Raw genomic sequence first — 25,002 nt, forward strand, 5'->3', positions numbered from 1 at the left:
TCAATCTAGTTGCATGTGTTTATAACTTTTTTCCCTCTCTTTTCTCGTACAGTGAACGCGCATCGGGGCGGAGCTTCCGCACAGGTAGGCGGAAGATGAAGCCAGTTTGTCCGCAGGTGAGCGGCGGTAGAGGAACCCAGACAAGACAACGACCCACCAAAAGTGGAGTGTCAAAACAAAAAAACAGCAGAATGACTTTAACACAACTTGTACACTAATATGATCTAGGGGGACATACCACCATGGTAAATTCAGGTAAGCTGACTGTTTATTTTTGTTTTACTAAAGTGACAGAATATATGGGCATGTTGCGTGTTAAAGTTTTTAGGCGTGGTCTGCTCAGTCGTTGACTGAGCTCAAAGGAAAAGAAACTAGCAAACACAGCCTACATTTTTTTCAGGTGTTTGGGTGACGGAACCTAAAGTGATATCTTAATGTTTGTGTTAATTTATATCAATGAAAACCTTTCCAACTAATTGGGTTGTTGAACCTGGTTTGTTAGGAGTTTACTAAATAAAAGTGAAACTTTTTGGGTAGCTGTTTTTCACGATTCATGATTATGGGCTGTTGACAGGTCAGATATAGACCCATAGTATAGTATGGGTCCCACACTGTACATCTTATCATTGAGCCTAAACAAATTAAAGTATCAGACATCACTAAGCAGAATGAAAGAGTGTCCCTGTGTAAGTATCAAAAAATATAATATAATATATAAAGTGTGATAAGGTGTATACAGTCACTACATGAATATGTAAATACTATGAATATTATAGCATAAATATGTGTTAGGGTCTGTACATTACAGCAACAATATGTGATTATGTGTAGGCTACTTGACTGGCAGCAAACATTAGATCAACAATATTATGACCAAAACACAATGATGTTTTTCCACAGCACCCAGCTAAAGGCTTAATGAGACAGGCCAGTAACCGAGATGTTTTTTTACCTGACCCCTCAGGCCAGGTAAACGTGGTGCTGAACACCCCACCCAAAACATTGTCCTGTTTGGTTCAGGATGGGCTTACATGGGCCTTTATGGGTGGGTGTGCTTCACCTTTCCTCCGAAGAAGGAACTAAAATAGTGCGACACAATCCTCCTCAGACCCCATCTCTGATTCGTCACCATAGCTGCAGCATTTTGCAGCATGCATTGGGTGAGATCTGCAGCCATCTCTGCAGGGGTTGGGGATAATTGTGGTTTTTACTAAAGCGTTGTCATGGTGTGCTAACCATTGGCCCGCTTTCTTTTTGCTTCGCTGAACCCACAAGCTCTCGCACAAGCTCTCAATGGATTACAGTTACAGCTCGTAACTCATAGCTCATTTCAGATCACATTTAACAAACTTAAATAAAACTGTGTGTACTGTGTGTGTACAATGTTAGTTCCTGCACGGGTGCACTGCGCACACAGTTGTTATTTGGATACTCTAATATGGGATTAGAGTCCTGTGCTTCAGTCTGACATAATGGACTGTTGTACACACAATGTAATGAACTAATTGTTAATCTATGTTGGCAGAGGTCACAATGCTCAAAGCTAAGTTAAGATAATGAAGTCAAAATAACCTATGTCTGCTTTCTCTATAGGAATATGCTGTGCCAGCCTTAAGGACAACCATGCCCTGATGAAGATGGGGCTGGGGCTGGTGCTGGTGGGCCATGTCAACTTTCTTCTCGGAGCACTGGTGCACGGCGCTGTGCTCAGGCAAGTCAGCGTGCACTCTCAGGCCCGGAACATGGTGTACGCCATCTCTAATATCATTGCTATTGTGGCAGGCTTGGTGGTAAGTGGTGCAAGAACACAATATACACAATGAACTTAAAAAGCAAATATTATAACCAATATTTACCAGCAGGTGGTGGTTTTAAATAGGTTTAGCCTCACCAAACTGGAAATGTATTTACTAATTTGCTTGCCATATCTAAACATAATGTTGTGATGCAAATCATTAAATAGCTTATATTTGAGTAGTAATATTGTATCATCTGTATCTGTGATGAATGATATGTCTTTTTTTTTTTTTTTTTCTTTCTTGTGCCCCTTAGGGAATTATTAGTGGAATAACTGCCATTGTCCTGTCCAAAAACAAGAGAAACAGGATCCTGGTAAATACTGTTCCCCTCTCTTTTGCACAGCTTCTCCCTCTTTCATTCTGCACTCACATCTGTCATTTGCTGGCTCCTGTTAGAACTTGCCCTCTGTTGGAAGATGATATTTAAATAGGGAACATGCATTCATTCAAATATTTGATGTCGTTCCTCAGAACGTGGACTCGCTGTAATTTCTATTCCATGTTCCTACAGCACTTCTCTCTAACGTCAACTTGACATTGTAAAGCATGTTATCTTACATAAGGAAACATGTCTTTCACATGCTAGGTTAAGGGTTGTGTTTTTACCTACTAACATAATCATGTTGTGTTCTCCTTGCAGCAGTGGGTCTTGTTGGTCATCAGCTTCCTGGCAGGTCTCTTGGCGCTTGCCTCCACCACGGGCTTGTCAGTTTCTATGGTGAATGCCATTATTAACAATGGACAGGGCCTGCTAACACACTGTTTGAATTCTGATCTTAATGTCAGCTCTTTCAGCATCACATACGAATGCCCCTTTGACCCCACCCGCATCTATGTAAGTTGAAATATTTATCCATCAGCAGTTTTTATAATGACATGCATTGCTGCAGAAAAGAAAAATTTATTGATCAGAGGTATACGTGCTGTCGTCTTTATTTTATTTTTATTTTTTTTGTCAACCAGGGGACCATGTTCATTCTGTGGGTGCCGCTCATCGTAATGTCCGTGGTGGAAACGGTGTTCTCTTTCCGCTGCTTTGCTGTCTGTACTTCATTCCTCTACCTCTGTCCGTGCAGGAGGAGGCCGACCCAGACCAGGAGGGTAAGCTGCTGTTAGATCACAGACTCTGTTGACCGTGTTAGACCTAGACATAAATGTAAATGGGGCAGTGATGTATACCGTGAATTTCTAAAACCGTCAAAAACAACTGAAAAAGCAATACAGCTAAAGGGTGTGTGTGTGTGTGTGTGTGTGTGTGTGTGTGTGTGTGTGTGTGTGTGTGTGTGTGTGTGTGTGTGTGTGTGTGTGTGTGTGTGTGTGTGTGTGTGTGTGTGTGTGTGTGTGTGTGTGTGTGTGTGTGTGAGAGAGAAACCAGCACTTTCCTGCCTGACTGACATTATCATTCAGAATGACATACTGTTTTAGGTTGCATCAAATATCTTTAAAACAAACACCTAATTATTTACCTATTAAGTATCATTTTAATAAAAGGCTCAGTAGTAGCACAGCAGCAATACAAATAATTAAATCAAGTCAAAGTTTTAACAGTAAACTGACCTGGCTTCAATATATCCAGAAACACGCAACGTGACGTTGAATTTAATAGACAAATAGAAGCCAGTGGGCTAGACCTGCTGACGAGGCAAACCTGGACAGAGCAGCATGGTAACTGTGTCCCTCATCTCATGTGCTCTCAGAGCATTATCACATGGTTGGCTTGAAGTAAACTAAAAATAAAACAGGCCACATCATAAACAGTGGTTCAGTTCAGGTACCATCATTGGATTAATCAACACAAGCTACTCACAAATGCATATAAAAATAAAAATGTACAAATGCAGCAATTATGTTACCAACCTTGCGATAACATTATTTAAACAGTCAATTAACTTTACTTTTCAGTCTGAGAAACACTTTACATTGTCTTGACTGACATGTATTACCAGCCCAGCCATTCCTATACACGGGCAAATTTGTGGTAATTTGTTTAGTCCAGCACTGATAGAAAACTGATAGAAAAGATCAGTCTGTATTTCAGAATTTTCATTTTGCTAACACTTTTATTTATGCAAGTAAGCTCCTCTTAAATGAAATTCATGTATGGTTTCAGGTGCGTATCCAGAGACCTGATGAAACTCCATCATTGCCTCCAGCACGAGATCCAGAGTGTGACGCTGAGCCCGTAGAACAGGATGAACTGCTGGGTGACACTGCGGTGGAGCAGAGTGCCTGGCTCTGACCCAGCTAAACCTAACGAGATAGGTTGCAAACTGCTTGACTGGATAAAACACGTCATCTGGAAGTTGTATTAAGTGTGTCTGTTACATATTAAATATTTGAAGACGAGTCAGCGAAAGCAATCTCTCTGATAAAATACTGCCATTAGTTTTAAACAGGTCTTGTTTGTGTGTACTGCGTATGGTCTTAAAATACAGAGCAACTGTATCTTCACATTAAAATTATTTTTTATGTAGTTTTGTCAATCATTTCATCAAACCAGACGTAGCAATATTATTAACCATCTTATTTTGATAAACTTCACAGAACTACAACTTTTTTGGGGCATTTTTTTATTGTTAAAAGTGTGGTCAACGCACACTGGAGGTCTGACAGATTTAAATGACACTTTTACTCATGTTTTCAGAATACAAATATATACAACAAATGGATTCTGGTGTTTGTCTTGCTTCCCATTTTACAGAACACTACACTCTGGAATCAAAGCCTGACACCAGCAGTGACGTTACAGGACTCAAACATTTTCAATATGGACCTTTTTCACAGCAGACATGTTGACTTGTTATAGTAGGAAAAGCACAGCTGAAAGTGATAACCTTAACAATGGCTCAATTCCATCAAGTGTCCCAGTAAGCTGTTTCAGTGAGTCAGCATGCACAATACCAGGGCCTCTCCTAAGTGGAATGCAGCCATCATTAATGGTTTTGAATACACCTGTGCTTTTCCTACTATGACATGTCAACATGTCTGCCGTCGAAAAGGTCTATTGTGTGGAAGGAGTCCCAGAAATTTGAAGATGTCAATGTGTAAAGGACACATACTAAATTACAACCTACAATACAGGACTGTAATTTATTAATACTGTGCCATGTAAAAAGGTATTCAGGTATACACAACCCTCTTAACCACGCTTGGGGACCTTTAGCAGGCAAGACCAGTTACACAATGTATTACAGAAAAGGATCTATTGTATAAACATGCTTCAACTACATATTTAAAGACATGACTAAAGTGGGATTGAAAGACAACAGTAGCCAAAATATCTATGATTTAAATAAATTAAATCCGTCAGATATATAAAAGCATACATGTACTAAATCATTTTTACAGAGTTGCATCACAAGGGAAAAGCAAGTGTCACAGAATAAAAAGATTAATAAAAAATGAAAAAGCATTCAAAAAAACGAAACACTCAGTCTGACCTCAGTCCATAAACAGGTAAGGTTGAAAAGGTGTCCTAGAAAATATTTAGATCCCCCGCCCCCATTTTGATGGAGTGGGGTCTCATTACAAAAGGTACAGTTCTTCACCGATTTCCACAGCAGCAGCCTGGAAAGATGATGTATCCAAAAAAAAAAAAAAGATGCGTTCTGATCAGTTGCAATGTCATCATTGGCTGCTGAGGACCTCAAGGTGTCTTGGACTCCTCTTTTGGCCTAAAGGACCCAGAAAAAAGAAATGATTAACACTCCCAATAAGCCCCTTCTTGAAAAACATAGTAAATAAGTGTGTGCAGTGTTTTCTCACTTTGATGTGTCCATTTTCTCCTCCTCTGGCACCTTCTCTTCTTCTTTTGCTTCTGTGAAAGAAAAGCAAACGTTCATAGTGATCATAATAACACAGCCTCTATTATATAGGGGGATCTGACTTAAAATGTTAACTCATGGGAAGTGCTCTTCTCGCTTTATAGAACAAAATGACATGAGTAGGGTGAGATGAAAATGTAAAAATAAAATGGATAGATACCTTTTGTTTCTTCCTCACCTTTCTTCTCCTTTTCTTCCACCTCTTTCTCTCCTTCAGTTTTGACTCGCTTGGCTTTCTTGAAGCTGGCTGCGTTTCTGCGGCCTCCCTCGCCTTCATCTTCAGAGTCAGAGAACTCCTCCTCACACGCTATCCTCTTGTCATGAGCACGGACTGAACAGTAACAGAGGAAAGGGTTGAATTAAAACATGGAACTCTGCTTGTTTTTTTTAAAGGGTTAGCTAAAAATATGCTGGAGATCTGGTGTGAACATGGAAGAAAAGTATGACTATGTGAGAGGTTCCTACTGGAGATGCGTTTGTTGGGGTCATCCTCCTCCTCATCGCCACTGTCCTCCTGTACGGCATCCTCGGGGATGGCCTGCATCTGGACTCCCGGGGCGTGGGGCAGCATACGCAAGTTCTCAAACAAGCGCTGCCTAGAGGACAGATTGCAGGTTGAACATACTGACCACTAAACAACGCGGAGACACAAACCTGTGCCTAGGATACGGCCAAGTTCTCAACGTTTTCACAATACAGGACACATTCAGAAAATAATATTTGAATGGCTGTTTGATGTACTCACTTGATCTTCTCCAGGTAGTCATTGGTGTTCTGATTGGTCATGTTGGAGGGGCTGATGTGAAGCTTGAAGTCTGGTCCGAAGTACTCAAAGTAGTCGTTGTAAGGGAGCTCTGTCAAGTTGAGTTTACATTTTGTCATTGGTTATTGAACATGACGCTATTTTATTGGGAACTAATGCTACTTACATTTTTGTTGTTGTTTAATGATCAAAAGAATCTGGCAACTGACTGATCAATAATGTCATCAATATTTCATTATCTCTAATACGTTGTAAAATGTTTTTGTTTACCGAGACAGAGATATCAGCTCTCAAATGAATACCACACTAATTGTATTCAGCGCAACATGGACTCACCGTTGGGGATGGAGGTATCAAGGGCTACAGCAGTCTCATATGTCCAGCAGCGTGCCACATTACGGATGGTGTAGCCTCCTCCACCCAGCATTAGCAGTGGCAGGTTGAAACTCTTCATGTACTCCACACACTTGGCATGGCCTGAGAACACCGCACAGGGAAAAGAAGTAATTGGGGATTTGGTTTCTCAAGTTTATTCGACACCGCTGCAGACCACTTTGCTTACAGTGTCATCAGTAAAAAAAAGTTGTTTCGTTAATTTACCTTTAATGGTGAGGTTGAAGCAACCAAGCCTGTCTCCTGACAGTGAATCAGCTCCACACTGCAGAACCACTGCGCTGGGTTGGTACATCTCCATCACCTTGGCCATGATCTACGCAAACAACAACAACAACATACACTCTCTCAAATTCTTCTGTCCATCAAGGGAGACCTCAACCAAAACATCACAGTCAACACGTCTTTGTTTACTCACAGGTTTGAATATGGCTTCATATGACTCATCGTCAATCCCATCCCTCAGCGGGTAATTCACAGCATAATATTTACCCTTACCAGCACCGATGTCCTGCAGAGAAGAAGACAAATGTCAATGTATGACTATGACAATATGGCTTTTATCAGTCAAAATCATTTTAAGGCTTACCCTCAGGTCACCTGTCCCAGGGAAGTACTCTCCATACTTGTGGAAGGACACTGTCATGACACGGTCTGTGGTGTAGAAGGCCTCTTCAACACCATCTCCATGATGGATGTCAATATCTATGTACAGAACTCTCTGGTGGTATCTGGAAAGAGGGAAAAGATAATTTAAGTTCTAAAACTTTTGATCTAGCCTATGAGAAAAACCATTGTGTGGTCTATTCTAAATTTTATTTTCACACGTTTTCTATACAATTGTACACAGCGCAACCATGTACACAAATACACAAAATATACGGCACAGTATACATTACCTACACAAACGTCTTCTACCTACTCCCCACCCTCCCCATGCATCCGCATAATCTATCCGTACAAGTATACATTTGGAGTAAAATGAGCCTACATTTTGCCACCCACAAGCAAAAAGACAAGGGTACATCCTACATACAGACAACATGCCACATAAAGAAGCATAATTTTTTTTTTTTTTTTTAAATAGATAATTAAATACAGGCAAGTCATTTAGTTAACCACAAGGTAGCACTACACCTCTTCCCAGTCCACTGCAGAAACCTCATCAAAATAGTCCATGAAAGATCCCCAGGTAGAATAGAATTCTCTCATGTTTCCTCTGAGTGAGTATTTCATCTTTTCTAACTTTAAGTGATACATGACATCTTTAAGCCACCTGGTGTGGGATGGAGATTTTGGGCCTTTCAAATTCAGCAAGATAAGACGTCAGGCTAGTAAAGTTGTACATGTCACCACTGTGTGAGATTTTCCTGACCACCGTGAGTGGGAATCAACAGGCTTGGTCCCAAATAGGGCCGTGACTGGTTGGATTTCAATAGCAATGATGTAAATACCGCCTCCCAGAATGTTTGTAAGCGAGGGCAGGCCCAGTACATGTGTATTAAGCTAGCTGGAACACTGACATTTTTCACATAGCGGATCTAGTGAGGGAACAGTTTTGCCAATTTCACCCTGGAGAAATGCAATCTGTGAACAATTTTAAATTGTAGCAAGCCATGTCTAGAGCATTGTGAAGAAACGTGCACCAGTCTCAGAATTTTGCTCCATTCATCATTTGAGAAGCTGGAGCCCAGGTCCTCCTCCCAAAATGCTCTTATGTTAGCTACTGTCTGTGGGTTTATGCTGCTTATGAAGGTGTAAATGAGGGAGATGGCGCCTCTATGTGGCATTGCTAGGGCCAGTAATTCATCCAGTGGTGTTGGGGTTGCCAAATGGGGAAAAGCTTGATAATTATGCTGAACAAAATGTCTTATCTGAAGATAGCGGAAATGGTCGGAGGCCTTAAGGTTAAATTTTTTTGAGAGCTGACTGAAAGAGGCAAATACCCCATCTATGTAAAGGTCTTGTATGTAGCAGATGCCATTAGAATGCCAAGCTCTGAAAGCTAGGTCAAGCTTTGAGGGTGTAAACAAGCGATTATGCAGTAGTGGTGCCCTGAAGGAGATGCCGTGTAAGTTAAAATGTTTCCTAAATTGAGCCCAAATCCTGAGAGAATGAATTACAACTGGATTGTTAATCTTCATCTTTTTAGCAGAGTTCGGGTGTGCAGTGGCAAGGGAGTAGGCTGGAGTGAAATTGTTTTCCATCCTAACCCAGCTTGGTGCCCTGTCTCCCTGACTGTGTGCCATCCATCCTAGGATTTTCTGTATATTGCATGCCCAATAGTAATGTAGAAGGTTTGGTAAGGCCATCCCCCCCTCCTTTTTTGTTTTGTAGATAAGGTTTCTTGATCCTGGGATGCTTACCAGCCCAAATGAATTTAGATATGGCCTTGTCCAGCCCTTTGAATTTGATCAAGGGAATAAAAATTGGAATATTTTGGAATAGATCGAGAAAGCGGGGAACAATGTTCATTTTGACTAGGTTAATACGCCCCACCATAGACATAGGGGTAGTCCTCCACCTCTCCATGTCTTGCTTGCATTTCTCAATCAAGGGGCAGAAGTTGCTTTTAAATAATTGGTTATATGAGTGAGTGACCGTAATATCCAGATATTTAAATTGTGAGGACACAGTCTTGAAAGCTAAATTTGGTGTTGGTTTTTTAAGAGCTGCATTGTTGACAGGGAACAATTCGCTCTTTTCCAAGTTTGTGTGGTCTATTCTAAAATTATGTTTATCGTTTTTTTCTAAAAACGCATGTGCCCGATTAGGAGAACTGAACTCTAAACTTATCCTCAGTTCTCCAAACAAAACCTAGATCCACCAAGCAGAGTATCATCCACTTGTGCAAACCAACCTGTACTCGAGGGCTGCTATGATAGGGCTTTTGTACTCACTTCAGTAACTCCAGGATAGCCAGTACGATGTCATTGACATAGCAAAAGCCAGAAGCCTCAGACTTCTTGGCGTGATGCAGGCCTCCAGCCCAGTTGATAGCAATGTCAGTCTGCTGTTTGTTCAACTTCACCGCACCAGCTGGAGCACAGAGAAGAATTAACAGCCTGCTTATACTAAACTTAACATATTACTGTGGGCAATGATGGCCAATACTGTTCAACACAGCAAGTCTGTCTGAGCAGTATTTAAGGAGAAACAACTTACCAACGGAGCCCCCTCCTGAGAGCTGGCAGAACTCAAATAAACCATCAAACACTGGACAGTCCTCCCCCACATTAACTGCAAAGCAGCAGCAGAGAAATAAACATATTATTGCTAATGTCAAAACTTGAGCATTAAGTTTAATGAACACAAAAACAACATTACATTCACGCAAACTGCATCTCTGACCAAACTTACATCTCTGCATTTGTTTGCTGTACTCTGACATGTTGTCTGGTCGAATTGAACGCAGGAATTTGATGTAATCATCACTGTGATACTTGGTCATCTCTTCTCCGCTGGCTTTGTGTGGACGCTGAAACACAGGACAAATTAGTTTCTGAGACACTTGAGTGAGGTCCAGTATTGTGACTAAGCAGCACTGTTACTGTAATTTAACATACATATATCTCCATTTTTCTGTAGAGTCCATAGTTGAGCAACAGGTTGTGAGTCATGCGGATTCGGTGGGGCTTCATTGGGTGCCCCTGACCATAGTAGTAATTTCCAACATCACCTGAAATATAAAAGAAATAAAAACACACCACGGTGGGTTATTTGTTAATTTCTCACATGCAAAAGTTGAACAAATCTAAACAAAGTTAACAGCAAACACTAACATGATAGTTTCCCGTTCCTAACAGGTTAACGCACTGAAAACGTCGTGAAGGAATTCAACATCATGCCCGTCGGTTAGGATCCCACAACCGAACTCCAAAATACTCGCGTCAAATCGCCTCTAAGTACCCAGGTCCACTTACAGGGTGCCGCCAAGTTACACACAGCGAATAACGTCGTCCAAAACATTGTTTTACGCCGAACTACCTGGCATTTGAAGGCAGCAAGATAAGCCATTTTAACGTTAGCTTGGTGTTGACGATAATTGTGGAGACAATGAAGTACTCATATCCCCATTGTTAGCTCTTTAGCTAGTAACGTTAACTAATCTAGTTTAAGTACTAGCTAATATCCGGTAGATAAACGTTTAAAAATGCATTTCAGGGAAAACTAGTGCATTTAGGAAAACCGAGCAAACATTATAAGGGCATTAATAATCAGTGTGGACATAGCAGCACTTTGTTAGATTGAGATGATGAGAGCCGCCTGCGACTCAAGCTAACGTTAGCTAGGTTAGCTAACGTTAACGTGCCAGGTTAGCAAGAGGTGGAATAAACACCAACCTTTGTTGCAAAGTGGCGGATTTCATTCATCCGCCCGTCCGCCTTCTAAAGTACAGGCACACGAGTACTCACCATCATAGTAGTAGCAAACTTTTTTCTTTGTTCCTTGGGAAGTAAGCGCCATTTTAGTGCTTTTTTGGCTGGCTTTTAGCGCACACCACAGGAGACAACAGCGACAAGAGGCGGATAGTTTGTATCGCGTCTAATCAATGGGATGTAATATTAGCTGCTTTCAACAGGAGGCGACAGACGCAGTCCGTCCCCCTCTGTGACGTTGTGTGTTTATTACATTCACAATTTAACAGTTGTACCAGAGACTACCTGCTCAGCAGTGGCGGAACAAGTATAAATCCGTTAATTAAAAGTACCAATGCCACAATAGAAAAACTCCATTACAAGTAGGCTACAGAAATTAAATTGTAAAACAAATGGTTAATAATAAATTATGCTATATATATTTTCAGATCAGCATAACTGATGCATTAATGAGAGGGCTATGTAGCATTTTAATAATACAGCTGGTAAAGGAGGACCTATTTGTTGTAGCCGTTTGCTTGGTTGTTTAATCTTTGGTAATGCATCATACCTAATAAGTTCATATGTCTCTAAGAAATATAAGGTAGAATGGAAAAGTAAAATGGAAGTACTAATGAACAAAACATGTAGGACTACCTCAAAATTGTAAATAAGTAGAGTCCTGGAGCCACTGTACCAAGTTCTACATTTTACCACTGCTGTCTGCTCAATATGATTGAAAAACTATGTGCACGATCACAAATACATATTTTAAGTGGCTGTCATACATGCACTAATAAAACATTTGAGCATTTTTGTATGGTATCGAAGATATTTGGCTGATGATTCATTTAGGTTGTGATGGGTTCTGCTTTATTCAATGTAACAACAAAGAAAATAGGCTATGTAAAGCTTTTTACTGTAAGTAAAACAATATAAAACATTTATTAAACTGCTGAGGTAAAACACAGCTAAAGCCCTTTGACAGTATTTACATCTTAATAATGAGCACCAGGAGAGCAGCTACTTATTCAGCTAGCAGACAGTTCCCAGTCTATTCAAGCAGCATGGTGATCAGTCACTCTCCATTCTGTTGTTGGCTCTGCAGTGGTCCAGCTGTTGCAAGAGTTTCTGGGTTTACAGTTCCACATGTGATTGTATCATATCTAAGAGGCAACTTCAGAATAATTTTGAAGCAACAAAGTACTCTTATTTGATAAAACTTCAAATTCTACCCTATCAATATCAAGGCGTGTACTCTTCAAAAACAAACAAAACAAAATCCAGCATCCATCTGCACAGGCTGTGCCTTTAGTTTGAGTATATTCATTGTAAGTCTGTATGTTGTTCAGCCCCATCAGGGCTATTCCTGGTACTGCCTCTCTGTGGCAGTGAAGAAATCCTCCAGAACGCTCGTCAGGTACTCGAAGGTGGGCCTGTCCTCCGGGTTTTCCGTCCAACACGTACACATGACGTCATACAGCCCATCTGGACAGTTTTCTGGCTTCGGCATTCTGTAGCCCAGCTCCAGGTTCTGGATTACCTCTGGGTTGGACATACCTGAACAAAAGGTAAAATGTGGGAGAGTAGGCAATGGATGTGATGTTTTCAGCCATTATAATCTAGATTTGTAATTGAATGATTTTATAAAATGATATTGTGATGGACAAGTACAAGTGCAGTGAGTAAGTATTTACCAGGGTAAGGTATGCGTCCATATGTCACTATTTCTGTCAAGAGGATCCCAAATGACCAAACATCGGATTTTATGGAAAATGTGCCATAGTTAATAGCCTCTGGGGCTGTCCATTTGATGGGGAACTTTGCACCTATGAACACAGGAGGAAACTTTATTTTTCAAAACAATCACAAACACTTTTTTTGTAATTACAATTAAAGTGATTACTTCCCATACCAAATGCACAAAAACAAAAGCCTTATTATAAATTAAATAATATTCTATAAGACACATTATTTAGCCTGAAAAAAAGGTCCCATAGGTTCAAAAGAACATATGATATAAGTAATGTGTTTGAGGTCTTGTTACCCTCTCTTGCTGTGTATTCGTTGTCTTCAATCAGCCTTGCCAATCCAAAGTCGGCAATCTTACAGATGAGTTCGTTAGACACCAGAATGTTGGCTGCTCTCAGGTCTCGATGGATGTAATTTTTCTCCTCAATGAAAGCCATGCCATCAGTCACCTGCAGGAGGCAGCACATCATCAGACAAGCCCTATGACTGCGTAGAAGCATAAAATGCATGATTGTAAGGGGCCTGTATGTTTTAATGTTATGTAATATGTGTGTGTGTTTGACAGATGAACTGGGTTGGTGAACTTCCAAACCAGGGAGTTTACCACTTCCCCAGGTCATTTTCGTATACCCTTTACCTCTGTACTCCACCCAGGTACACAGCTGTGTCTCCTCTACTTCCTGATACTAAAAGCTACAGTCCTGCCTTTACCACTGAAGATTATCAGACACTGATTATTCCAGTGACTGTTTCAGATTCAATACGACATGAGTCATTTCTACATAGTCAGACTTCAGAGGAAAATTCGCACTACACCTAATGCATGAGGCAAATGTGTATGTGTGTGTGTGTGTGTGTGTGTGTGTGTGTGTGTGTGTGTGTGTGTTTGTGTGTGTGTGTGTGTGTATCTAACTATTTATGTTTTGCTAGGTCAGTGGTGTACATTTCAAACATAAGAATCTATCACATAGGTGCAATTGGCTCTGGGGGTCTTGTCAGAAACATGACATGTAGGTATGTCTATTTCATAAACTTCTACCGTTGTCATGGCCTCCCACTCAGGCAACTTAACGCCTCTTAACTCTCCATTTGATTGTGGTATGATTCAGTCTGAAACTTTATTTGCATTTGCATTCATTAAATTATCTAAGGTATCCGCTTTACTCCTATTGCTGACATTCATTTGATTAAAATCTCAAACTCCTCAGAATACATATACACACATTTTAGGCAGGCATAAGGATGTGGACAGAGTGTCCAATACTGCGGCAAGAGCAAGGTCATTAATCACCTGAATTTTTATGATGATGGTTAGAATAGAGTTACTTGCGCTGGCGCTTTTTACTGCAAATGCTACCAGTGCGTGACAACTGGCTTAAAAGCATCTTTCTGTAAAATATGTTCACCACAAAGCTCTGTATAAACTCTACCTCTAAGCTCTAAGGCGTCGGAGTAATTGCCTACTCCGGATGAAGAATCTCTAGTCTTGTTAGACTTTGAAATTTCAGTCTGTCTTCCTGTGGTTGTGTTTTCCATTCCCACACCCACAATACATTTAAGTCAAAGTTCCTTTACTGACATGCAAAATTTCAAGAAATAGATGTGGGCATGATTATAGTTCAACATTTTGGGAAATCGTATTATACACTTTGGTTCAGAGACTTGCCAGTAGTAAGTTAGCTTAGCATAAAGAAGGGAAAAAAAGGAAACAGGAAAACTGCTAGCCTGGCCAAGCATTTCTAGAGTTAACTAATTAACACGTTATATCTCGTTTGTTGAATTGTTTGTTTTAAACTTGCTTGAGTCTCGTTTGGTTTCCTAGCAATCTCACAGTGACTATAAGACCCCCAGGAAGTCACTGCTTACACCCAGGAAATAGTCTGGTTTTATACTAGTAAAACCACAACTTTTCATTTTTACACATTGCTACAAATTAAACAATCAAATATAATGTATATGTATGTTATTAGTGAGCTTTAGAGGTGGTATGTGGATTTTGTCAACTTTGACCGGGTCAGGTCAGCTGTTTCCCCCTGTTTCCAGTCTTTGTACTAAGCTAAGCTAACTGTCTCCTGGCTGCAGCTTAATATTTCACAGACAAATATGAGAGTGGTATCAATGTTCCAATGTAACTCTCGGCACGAAAGAGAATAGACGTATTTCCTAAAATGTTGAACAATCCCTTTAACTTCCAGTCCGTGTCAAACTCAAAATCTATTGCAGAGCTGTGGCAGAGCATCTACCGTATGTTGATTAAAGAGATTTTACACTTTCAGAGAAATTAAGCGGAAAATCCGCATCATACATTTAGTTTCAGATTGGATTTAGATTTCAGATTTTTACATTTCAGCTGAGTCGGCACTGTGGTGAGTAGACTTTTCTCGTCACCTATTCGGGCTGTTTGATAGTAACAGAGTTTTATTTATTATTGTCAAGACCGATGTTCGTAACAATACACATGCACCTCTGCACACACACCCAGCTCTGTCGTTATTACAAGATTAGTGTTGAGTGTAAGCCTCATTACAACAGTGGCCAGTTTCAGGTTTATGAGGATCATGCTGAGAGAACAGGAGGTAAAAGAACAAATGAAAGAGAATCTGGTAAAATGGAGTATGGAGATAAGCGCAGACACATATTGATAGTAAAAAAAGAGATGTCTTGCCTGAGACGCCATGTCTATCAGAGTGTTCATGGGCAAACTGCTTCCCTCTGTCGTTTTCAGGTACTCCACTAGGCTACCTGTAAAAAATGACATTCAAGTTATATCTCCTTTCAGGACAGCACTTTTTGCTGAACAATATCTATCGCAAATCTTGTCAGCCTCAACACCTGCGACCTATTTCTGCAGATAATAAACTAGGTTCCAACCAGCAGTACATCCTGAATAATACAGATGCATACTCTAGTTTATTGTATTGTAGTTGAAGGTGCAATGTACAGAAGATTAATTGGAAAACAAAGGTAAAGTCATGCTTTGTCCAGAAGACTATTTTCCTTGGTCAAAAACACAATGTTTCCCCGCAGACATAAATAGACAGTTGGACCAGAATAGCAGTTCAGATCAGGGAACATAACACTGTGAGGAAGTACACGGAGCATCAGTCAACTTGATGCATAGTTTCTGACAGAAGACTTTGTGTTGAGTTTGATTAGCACAGAACAATACCTCTGCACACCAGCCAACCACGTCAAACCAAAGGAAATACTTTAAGAGGAATGACTGTGCCAGGAAAGAGGAGGCCTTTGCTCCTCTGCTTAAGTCCGGAAGACTGCTTTTGAAGTCTGAAAGCCAGAGGAACGCTCTTTGTCAAGGTCACAAAGGGAAGCTGGGATGACACATCTGTTATTTTCCATCTTTGTTGTCTTCAATAATACATTTAAAAAAAAAAAAGGGACAAACTGAAAAGACGGTTACTCCGAGCCATCCTTTTTCTTGACAACAGAGGCGCCAATTGTGTCCTGTCCACACGTGGATCCCAGACAAAGAGGCATCCTCATGGAGAGCCACTGCTGGTGGTTTACAGGCCACTCAAACAAGACCATACAAAGACACTCCATTCAATTCAGCTGTAAGGCTGTTGCTGTGTTTGTGACAGCATCTCTCTATGCCTTTTGTTATTGTTCCTCCAAGTGTAAAAGAATGCCAAAGACTTTTGAGGTTAAAGTGAAACAGATACTGGATCTGTTCCATATGACTGCTGCATTTGAGCGTAATAAACTATTACAGGGCATAGAGCTTGTAATATGATTATTTTTTACTTTATTACTTGTGTTTGTGATTCACAGTCATTTCACACACACTTTGTTTTGTAAGAAGGGAGGAAAAGATCCAGTGCAAGATGCTGAACAAACTGCCAATACAGACTCTGGAAAGTAGCCAAGTATCATCAAGGGGTCTCGGTGAACAATAACCTGATGAATCACCCTCTCCTATTTTAATACCCCAGTGATCTCAGACGGGCCAGGAGAGACTTCCACTCGGTGAGTAAACACTAGTAACCTGTCTGGAGAGGCCCTGGCAAAGAAGTGAAAGTTCATGTTTGCTTTGAAACATTTTAACACAGAGCGGCGAATACAGGAACGTCGCGAGGAGAAGCTGAAAATAGCCTATCAGAAGGCAGGCCACTTCAGCAGAGCAGCATGCTTTGGGAGGCAAGGCTCATGACTTAGCTCCCTTATTTAGATTTGCTTTCACAGCTGCATTCATGTCCAATCACGGGTGATGATTATACGGTATTGTTCCAGTAACGTGCGTCTCATATCATATCTTTTATCAAACATCAAAAAATACAAAGGCAGCTGTGTTTATGTGATCAAAAGGTGCTCAGCTAATTCAAAAGAGTCACTGGAGTCTGAAAACACTATGACTCATAGTGCAGCCCAGTCTTTTGTTCAAGCATGCACCCTTGCGCTCATAGTCCGATACCAGATCAACATGTTTGATCCTGAATGTCTACGATGTGCCACTGCTTATAAAACACTTACTTTGTCTTTGCTCCAGGCGCAGACCTTACCCTGATGACACCGCCTTTGGTGTTCAGGGCAACGGGGCAGGAGATTAAGAAAATTATAGTTTCAGGCAGGCTTAGACAAAGTCCAGGTGAATAAACTGAACTGAAAGGAGCTGGTATGATTAAAGAAGGATTTCTTTCATTTCATGGAAATACCCTGGGACAATAGTTTTCCTTTTCTTTTGGTGCTTTCTGTGATATCTGAAATCTTGATGGTTGGTGTTATTAGTAAAATGCCTAAGGCTGTGACACAGAGTATTTCTACCCACCATTTTCCATGTACTCTGTGACAATATAGATTGGCTCCTGGGTAACAACAGCGAAGAGGCGGACGAGGCGTGGATGTTGCAAGTTCTTCATCATGTTGGCTTCTGCCAGGAAGGCTTCCACCGACATTGTTCCCATCTTCAGGTTCTTAATTGCCACCGTTCTTTCATTATTGTAGACACCTGACAAAACACATTTAGACATCAGTGGGTTTCTGAAAGGCATTGATTTAATCAAGAGGAAGAGTCTAGTGTCTACAGCTCTGTGAGGCTGTACTTATGTTACAATGTTAATATGCTGATGTTAAAATGTTACAATGTTGTTACAATGCTAACATGCTGATGTTAAGCAGGTATAATGTCAACCCTGTCGCCTAAAAATTACGTTCCCTTACAACGAAACTGAATTGTTCTTTGGAGGGAAACGTGTTTTCCAGTAAAAGACAAATGTCATCCCAAACAAAATGCGTTTCTCTCATAACGGAATTGAGAATGCCCGTATGTGTATGAGAACATCATTTTTAGGGGACATTATCACTATTTTAGTTTAGAGTGTTAGCATATTGACATTTGCTAAGTAGCAGTAAACACAAAGTATAGCAGAGGCTGATGGGAATGGCATTAGTTTTGCAGGTATTTGGTCATAAACCAAAGAATTGAACTGATTTTAATTTTGACCTGATGATGGAACTTGAAGAAAAGTCAGCGAAAGCCCAAATTGGGATTTCGCTGATTCATCCTTTTGGGACCATTAATATTGGTACCAATTAGTAGTTGTTGAGCTATTTTGCTCAATACTAAAACTGTCAACCTCCTGTTGGTGCTAGAATAAAAGTCATGCTGCTATGGCTAAAATATATGTTGTACACATGAACTACTACACTGCGAAAGTAAAAGTAAACCTTTCATCTCAGCTCAGGTCATTAATACAGTTGGTCATGAGTTGTGATCAAATATGTGCTAAGCTAACAGTTCCACATGACTCTCATGCAAACAGGATCTCATTCCAGATCTGGTACACTAACACATCAATCAAACCCAGAGCCATCTTAAGTTTCATCTTCAGTCATGTAACATCTTTAACATCTTAAAAGCCATGCATGAAGCGTAGCAATGGGAAAAGATTACATTCTCTATTTAAAGCATTCCTTCACCTCTTTGTTATCTACAATGGAAATCTTCTCGCGATAAAGGATGGTTATTATCACATATTTTCATGTAAACTAACGAGAATAAACACTTCAAAGCAAGTGACAGTCACTCCCATTATTCAAGTATGTCCTTGAAGCAATGCTTGGATGAAGAAAGAGAAACAAATACAGTGCCCAGACTACATGCAAGAATATACTGTACATAGAAAGTGGATGTGAAATGGTGACTAGTTCCATGGTTGGCAATGTTTATCTCTAGTACAGTGGTTTGTTTGGGATGTTGAATTGTGCTGGCAAATTAGGATGGAAAATAAAGGGGAAATACCTCTTCAGTTGAATAATAAGCACAATAATAAGCACAGATTATTTCATCTGATACCCTTCTAGTTTACTCCACAATGACAATAGACTAATTTCATTCATTCAAGTATTGGTAAGAGACCATTCCTCCAATCCGTGAGCTCTTTGGAAATTTTGATTTATATTCTTTGAGTGATGTTACATAACAGGGATAATACCTCTCATCATTCTCCAGTTAACCAGCTCAAACAAGCCTAAAATTAAGACTGTGTTGAGGAAACTGTTCTGCATACTCTGCAGGAAAAGAAAACCTGGCTAAAGGCTTTCTAGCAGCCCACAACTTGATTGAGCAACCGGCCTTTGTACATGTGATGTATCTGTGCAAAATGGTGCAAGCTCCTATTTACAAAATAGACACTTTTAATTTAAGAAATCAGTCCTATCCCCATAACGTCTCCTCTGTCACTCACCCATCCAGACTTCTCCAAACTGTCCTGCTCCAAGCCTGCGCTGCAGCTTCAGGGACTCTCGCGGAATCTCCCACTCATCCTGCCACCAGGGCTTCTGTGGTGCCCTCGACTGGCACGGCTTCCCCAGCTTTGCGCACAACCCATCTGCATCACCTGGACGACAGAGAGAAGAGAGACAGGTTTAGAATCATTCAGATAAAGACCCCACAGCAGTCTTTATTAATCCCCTCAAGAGGCTGCACGCACGTGAGTGATGCTGGACGAGCTCCTTCAGCGAGTTGAAGGATATCTTGGCTGTGATGTAGAAGCCACCGCTGTCCATGTTGCGGATTCTGTAGTGCTTGACTCCTTCACCAGTGTTGTGGTCCAAGTCCCTGATTGAAAGGGCGAATGACCCTGGAACAAAGAGGAAGCATAATCTATTGTGAGATGATGCAGATTTCACCTGAAATGTCTGAAAATCTGAAATCAAATTAGGTTTAAACGTCAGTTTGGGGGTCTTATGTGTAGCATTTGTATACAGCTTTACAGTACAAAAGAATATTTATTTATTACGCATCTAGTGGGGTTAGCAGTGTTTGTGCTGCATTTCCAACATAAATATGTTCATGTCTAAAAATAAGCAAATGGAACAGTGGAAGGCCATACTTCTGAGAAACTACCTTGTGAAATAGAAACTTTGTTTATGTGTAGACTGCATAATGAGTCAAAGCCATGATGAAAAAAGATCACCTTGGGTTGTCTCACTCTCTCGAATCAAGAAGGAGCCCAGTGTATTCCCAGGAGCGAGCAGGAGCCTCATGGCTTCGTTTCTAGAAATGTTCTTGAAGAACCACCTGCAGCAAAAACACACACATGCTTCACACTTTGAGCTAACCACTTCCCTTCCCTTAGGGACACAGCATGCATGATATGAGATGGTGTGACATGACGTTGAGAGCAGTTATGTTTCCTGTATGACGTACGGTTCAGTCTCCACTGTGGTCATTGCAACAAAGTTGTGCGGGATGTAGCCCTGCTGGCCTGTGGTGAGAGACTCCGCCAAATACCACTCTGGATCATCCCTGGATGTCAAAAGACACATCAATGAGTGAGTTAACATACCAGAGACTCCTCACAGCAGTCTAGACTTTCTGGAATGAATGTGTTTCAATGAACCCCCCCACAGGCAAAAGGGATCTCTGTGATGTACATGACCACACTTAGCGGGCGGGTACTGAATTTCTTGTGTTACATATTAGCATAAGAAACAGATTGGAGATGCTCACTACAAGTTACATACAATATTTAATCACATTGAATATTGCTTGTTAAACCTTTGACATTCATCAGAGGAGTAGTCCTCCCTAAAATCAAATCGAGTTCAATTACATATTTTATACTTTTTGTCTTACATTATAGTCTGGTTTAGTTTTGCACAAAAAAACTGGAAAACGTTCAAATGTACCTTAGAAAAAAAACTAACTGAAAGATGTTATAATCTACCTTAGGGAAAACAAAAATTTTATGTGTGTAATCATTACTCCTCTTCATGTAATTGTAACCCCCAGACATAACATTTCCAGACACATTACTGAGGACATTATTCGTCAATGGTAGAGTTTGCTGGACCACCAAATAAAGCCAAATGTATATATACGTATTTAGGGAGCATGACGAGTAGGGGGGTTAAAGGATAAAAGGACGCAAGTGGTATATATATATATATGTATACGTATATGCAACGAAATGTTTTTGACATGTTTGCGTTTATTCAATATTTGACAGTAGAGAGAGACAGGAAACATTGGGCGAGAGCAAGGGGGATTAACATGCAACAAGTCTGCAGTCGCAAAGGTTAATATGTGATATGTGCCTTAGATCACAAGGCCACTGTGAAGACCCAGGTTTGAGTTTTGGAGCTTTAAATAATAATTAACATACAGTAGGTGGCAAGGATGCACATGGCTTATGTTGCTACATGTGGTGGTCCGACACTTACAATAAATTCAAATTTCAGGTCTCGTGGGTGTAAGTTGATAGTATACAAATGAATGTCTAGGGCTGGAATTTTGTTAGAAATCTTTTTTAGCAAGCTTTACTATGTGCTAAACCAGCCGCTCTTACTTGCTGATGATCTTGAGTTTGTCTCCCTTCTCAAATCCCAGGTCACCATCATGGTTGGGTTCATAACTGTATATGGCCACCACAAGGTTGTCTGCAAGAGGAATATTGTCATTTTTAGTAAAATATAAAATGCATACTAAAATAATTTAAGGAGAAATTAATTATAAAAGTGAGAAATTGAAAGATGTGAACGATACATGGAGATGTAAAATAAACTTGTAATTTTCAATTTAATTGGGGATAAAGGAAAAAATAGCTTTTTTAAAATGTATTATTACCAATATAGTATTATTATCATTGTCCTTATGTATTCAATTATACATTTAATAATACTTTAACACTTTGAAACTTGTAAATGTATCACACGTTATATCACCTTATATTTTCTATTTGTACAACTACTGCCGTTCTGTTTTTCCACACTACTTTACTTTACCACCACTACTTGCACCTGTAGATAATGAAACACACACGGGAAAAATGTTCTGTATCTTATCACCTGGTAAAGGAGATGTAGGGGGTGAATGCTGTGATGGGTAATTGTATGGAATCAGCTGGTCTGTGTACTGGTGAGGGAAAAACAAGGTTAGACTTGCATCTTAAATTCAGCTTGCTGAAGAACGATAGAAGATCCATGCAGTAAAACAATGAACTATCACACGTCACATTTGCAGTAAAAAGATATGCACATTTCTGGTTTATGACGCAGATGTCATCGGTTATTCTCCCAGACAAAATGTCTCGTGTATTGTGGCACGCACAGGTGGTTTTCTCCTTTATTTCTAATCTAATGAGACATCTAACTCATGTAGAGGAAACAAACAACACTGAGGTAATAATTACGCTCCCATTTTATCACACACAAAGGACAACTTCCCTTGCAGTTATGTAAGTTATAAATCTTTTCTTGGAAATGGTTACATAATCTGCACAACATGAAAGTATGGCGCAACTCCATAGATTATGATATGAGAAGGTGCGAACGTAACATAGGCTCCCGAACATAACATGGCCTCCCACGGTGGGAGCCCATGTTATGTTCGCACCTTCTCACTTGTAGCCTACTGCGGTCACAGTTATGTCCATGTCCTCCAAGTGGCCATTCACATTCAACCACACTAACAACCAAAAGCCATTCATGTCATGCTCACTTACACACAGACTCATTCATACACTACAATGTACGATGTACTGACACAAGTACACACCTGTACATACAAAATGTCCACACTTACTGGATTGCATGACTGGGGAGGTATGGGGCAGTTGCAGTGTTCGCAGATTTCATCCAGGTTCTCAATCCACTCGCTGTCTGAATAGTCCGAACTACAGTTACATCCCATCTTTTCTGCAATTTAGAGGTTTGAGTTATTTTTTTGAAGGTATAATGGGCATCAACGTGTTCATAAAATAATGGATACTCCGTTTTTTTAATAGATAATGAAAGTATTTTAACAAAACAAAACAAAACAAAAACGTGAAAAAAATCCAAATAAAATAGCCTTTTTAAGATTTGTATGTGGAGGACACTAACAGAAGACACAAAAATTTTGTTCACAGAAACTGCTTCAATCGGATGTGACTGAGAGCCTCGTCTCAAAATGGAGGCTCAGTAATTAATCAGGCTGGAAATTAAGAACCTATCATCTTTAAAAGCTGTTATTTAAGGCACTCTTTTGACATTGTTTAACCTGCACATAACAGTCAAATAAAATCCCATCCAGAACTGTGACAAACAGCTACATTGTTATCAACACCTTCAGCATTTCTATGTTGTAATTCTTCTTCAGACTTGAATAGTAGGCTCTGTAAAACTCTACAAATACTAATCTTATATAATCCAATGTGGCGTGTTCTGTATTGTGTTTTTACACTGGTGCACTGTACGAACTGGCTTTCTCAAGTTTACTTAGCTCCCATTGGGCCACTCATGGAACCGGGTCAGTGGGCTAATCTCGGCAGCCGTCTGACCCAAAGGCTCAGAGCCGTGAGAAGAATCTGGAAAGGATTGACCTGGCAATAACAACCCACCACTGTACAGAGACCCCGAGGAACGAATCACAGGAGGATCACCAGAGTTTTCTTGAATTATCAGCACTCCTATTTTACTGGCCGGCACTCAGGGAGGCACACAAACAAAGTCAGCATTTTCCACTGAGGGGCTACCCTCTTTTTTTATGATCTGCAGCTGAAAGCCTTTCCAAACAAATACTGATGATTGTTATTGTTTGCAAAGTATTATGGGTATGTAGATGGTCGTGTGGCCTGTACATTTTTTTTGACAATAATGTCAGTGAAGCTTATTGGCTAATAAACTACACATTTTCAAAAGGCAATTGAGAACACCATAAACAAAGAAACTACATTTACAAATTAAAAAAAAGACATTTTTAAGTGGATTTTCTTGTACCTATTTTGTTCCAATTTGACGTTTCACACTCAAATTTGTTTTTGTGCTTCACATCCAGTCATCATCACCTACATTATCGCTCGCATATAGTCAGATTTGTGTGACAGCTTTGTCTTAACAAACACATAAATGCCTGAAGTTTATATTTGATTTTGGATTAATAAGATACAGATTCATATTTTATTACAATGAGAAAGCATCCTGTTGTGCTTATGTGGTCCGGTGTTTTTTGTTATACTGATTTTTATCAACAGCGACGATGACACAACCAGTAGCTGAATATGTTTTGTTATTAGCCTAAACGTTAATATCATGCAACAACTAAATATGGATTTTAGCTAGTTGGCCATACCTTCTGGGTGTGGACATTTTTATTACTCTCTATATGTCCATTTTTTTTATAGATTACATAATAGTCAAAATACTCTACCAACTGTGAACAACCCCTCTGATCAATGTAATATATTTTATATAATTACAGAGAACCGTATATATATGTCACAGTATTTTCTTTCTCTAGATTCTAAACCTATGTAACACTGATAAACGCACAAGTTTGAAACTCACCTCTTGAAATATATGTCTCTTCAAGCGTCCAACAATATCAGATTTCACGTGCCGCCATAGGGATAGTCTTTGTTAAATTGTTATCTTTTTTTTAAAAGAGCTACTTAGCAATGAGTGAGTTTTTCACCCCTGGAGCCCGGGTGTGAAAATGAAATCATCCGCTTCTCTTATTATAACTAACTCGATAGAAGTGCTGATGTGTGTCACACACTTTGGAGGAGTGGAGGAGAGCGACTCAGAGAGTTTCCTGTCGTTGAAAGGTTGAGGGTTGCTCCGCAGCCTTCTAACAGGTGCTTTACCATGCAGCTGTGTGTAAGCAGGGGGAACAT

At 40.1% G+C, this 25,002-nt stretch overlaps 3 protein-coding genes and 1 long non-coding RNA gene across 5 annotated transcripts; 1 reads left to right on the plus strand and 3 right to left on the minus strand.

Annotated features, from left to right (window-relative positions):
* Positions 1-82: 82 nt before the first annotated feature.
* On the plus strand, positions 83-4,464 carry tmem54a (transmembrane protein 54a). Its single transcript, XM_039786609.1, has 6 exons — positions 83-255; positions 1,594-1,790; positions 2,053-2,112; positions 2,440-2,634; positions 2,763-2,900; positions 3,910-4,464. The coding sequence occupies exons 1-6, from the start codon at positions 243-245 to the stop codon at positions 4,036-4,038; spliced, it is 732 nt and encodes a 243-aa protein (XP_039642543.1). The 5' UTR covers positions 83-242; the 3' UTR covers positions 4,039-4,464.
* Positions 2,724-3,476, minus strand: LOC120549591. The gene is made up of 2 exons (XR_005637408.1): positions 3,357-3,476; positions 2,724-2,943 (listed from the first exon to the last, which is right to left on the minus strand). It is a non-coding gene; the product is annotated as an uncharacterized LOC120549591 (long non-coding RNA).
* LOC120549589 (histone deacetylase 1) lies at positions 4,353-11,344 on the minus strand. Of its 2 annotated transcripts, none has more exons than XM_039786608.1 (14): positions 11,195-11,344; positions 10,346-10,458; positions 10,140-10,257; positions 9,945-10,019; positions 9,680-9,818; positions 7,369-7,510; positions 7,198-7,290; positions 6,987-7,095; positions 6,723-6,863; positions 6,369-6,477; positions 6,089-6,219; positions 5,802-5,954; positions 5,565-5,616; positions 4,353-5,473 (listed from the first exon to the last, which is right to left on the minus strand). In XM_039786608.1, exons 1-14 carry the CDS (start codon positions 11,244-11,246, stop codon positions 5,446-5,448), a joined length of 1,455 nt encoding a protein of 484 aa, XP_039642542.1. In that variant the 5' UTR covers positions 11,247-11,344; the 3' UTR covers positions 4,353-5,445. The 2 variants fall into 2 exon arrangements, with proteins under 2 accessions (XP_039642542.1, XP_039642541.1); XM_039786607.1 differs by having other exon boundaries at positions 5,784-5,954.
* A 654-nt stretch (positions 11,345-11,998) lies between these two features.
* On the minus strand, positions 11,999-24,872 carry lck (LCK proto-oncogene, Src family tyrosine kinase). The gene is made up of 13 exons (XM_039786996.1): positions 24,674-24,872; positions 22,932-23,044; positions 22,196-22,262; positions 21,697-21,787; positions 20,556-20,654; positions 20,323-20,426; positions 19,837-19,986; positions 19,591-19,743; positions 17,673-17,852; positions 15,555-15,631; positions 13,185-13,338; positions 12,835-12,966; positions 11,999-12,697 (listed from the first exon to the last, which is right to left on the minus strand). The coding sequence occupies exons 2-13, from the start codon at positions 23,037-23,039 to the stop codon at positions 12,501-12,503; spliced, it is 1,512 nt and encodes a 503-aa protein (XP_039642930.1). The 5' UTR covers positions 23,040-23,044; positions 24,674-24,872; the 3' UTR covers positions 11,999-12,500.
* Between the last annotated feature and the right edge of the window lie 130 nt (positions 24,873-25,002).

The sequence above is a fragment of the Perca fluviatilis genome, chromosome 20 (genome assembly GCF_010015445.1).
Source record: "Perca fluviatilis chromosome 20, GENO_Pfluv_1.0, whole genome shotgun sequence".
Lineage (NCBI taxonomy): Eukaryota > Metazoa > Chordata > Actinopteri > Perciformes > Percidae > Perca > Perca fluviatilis.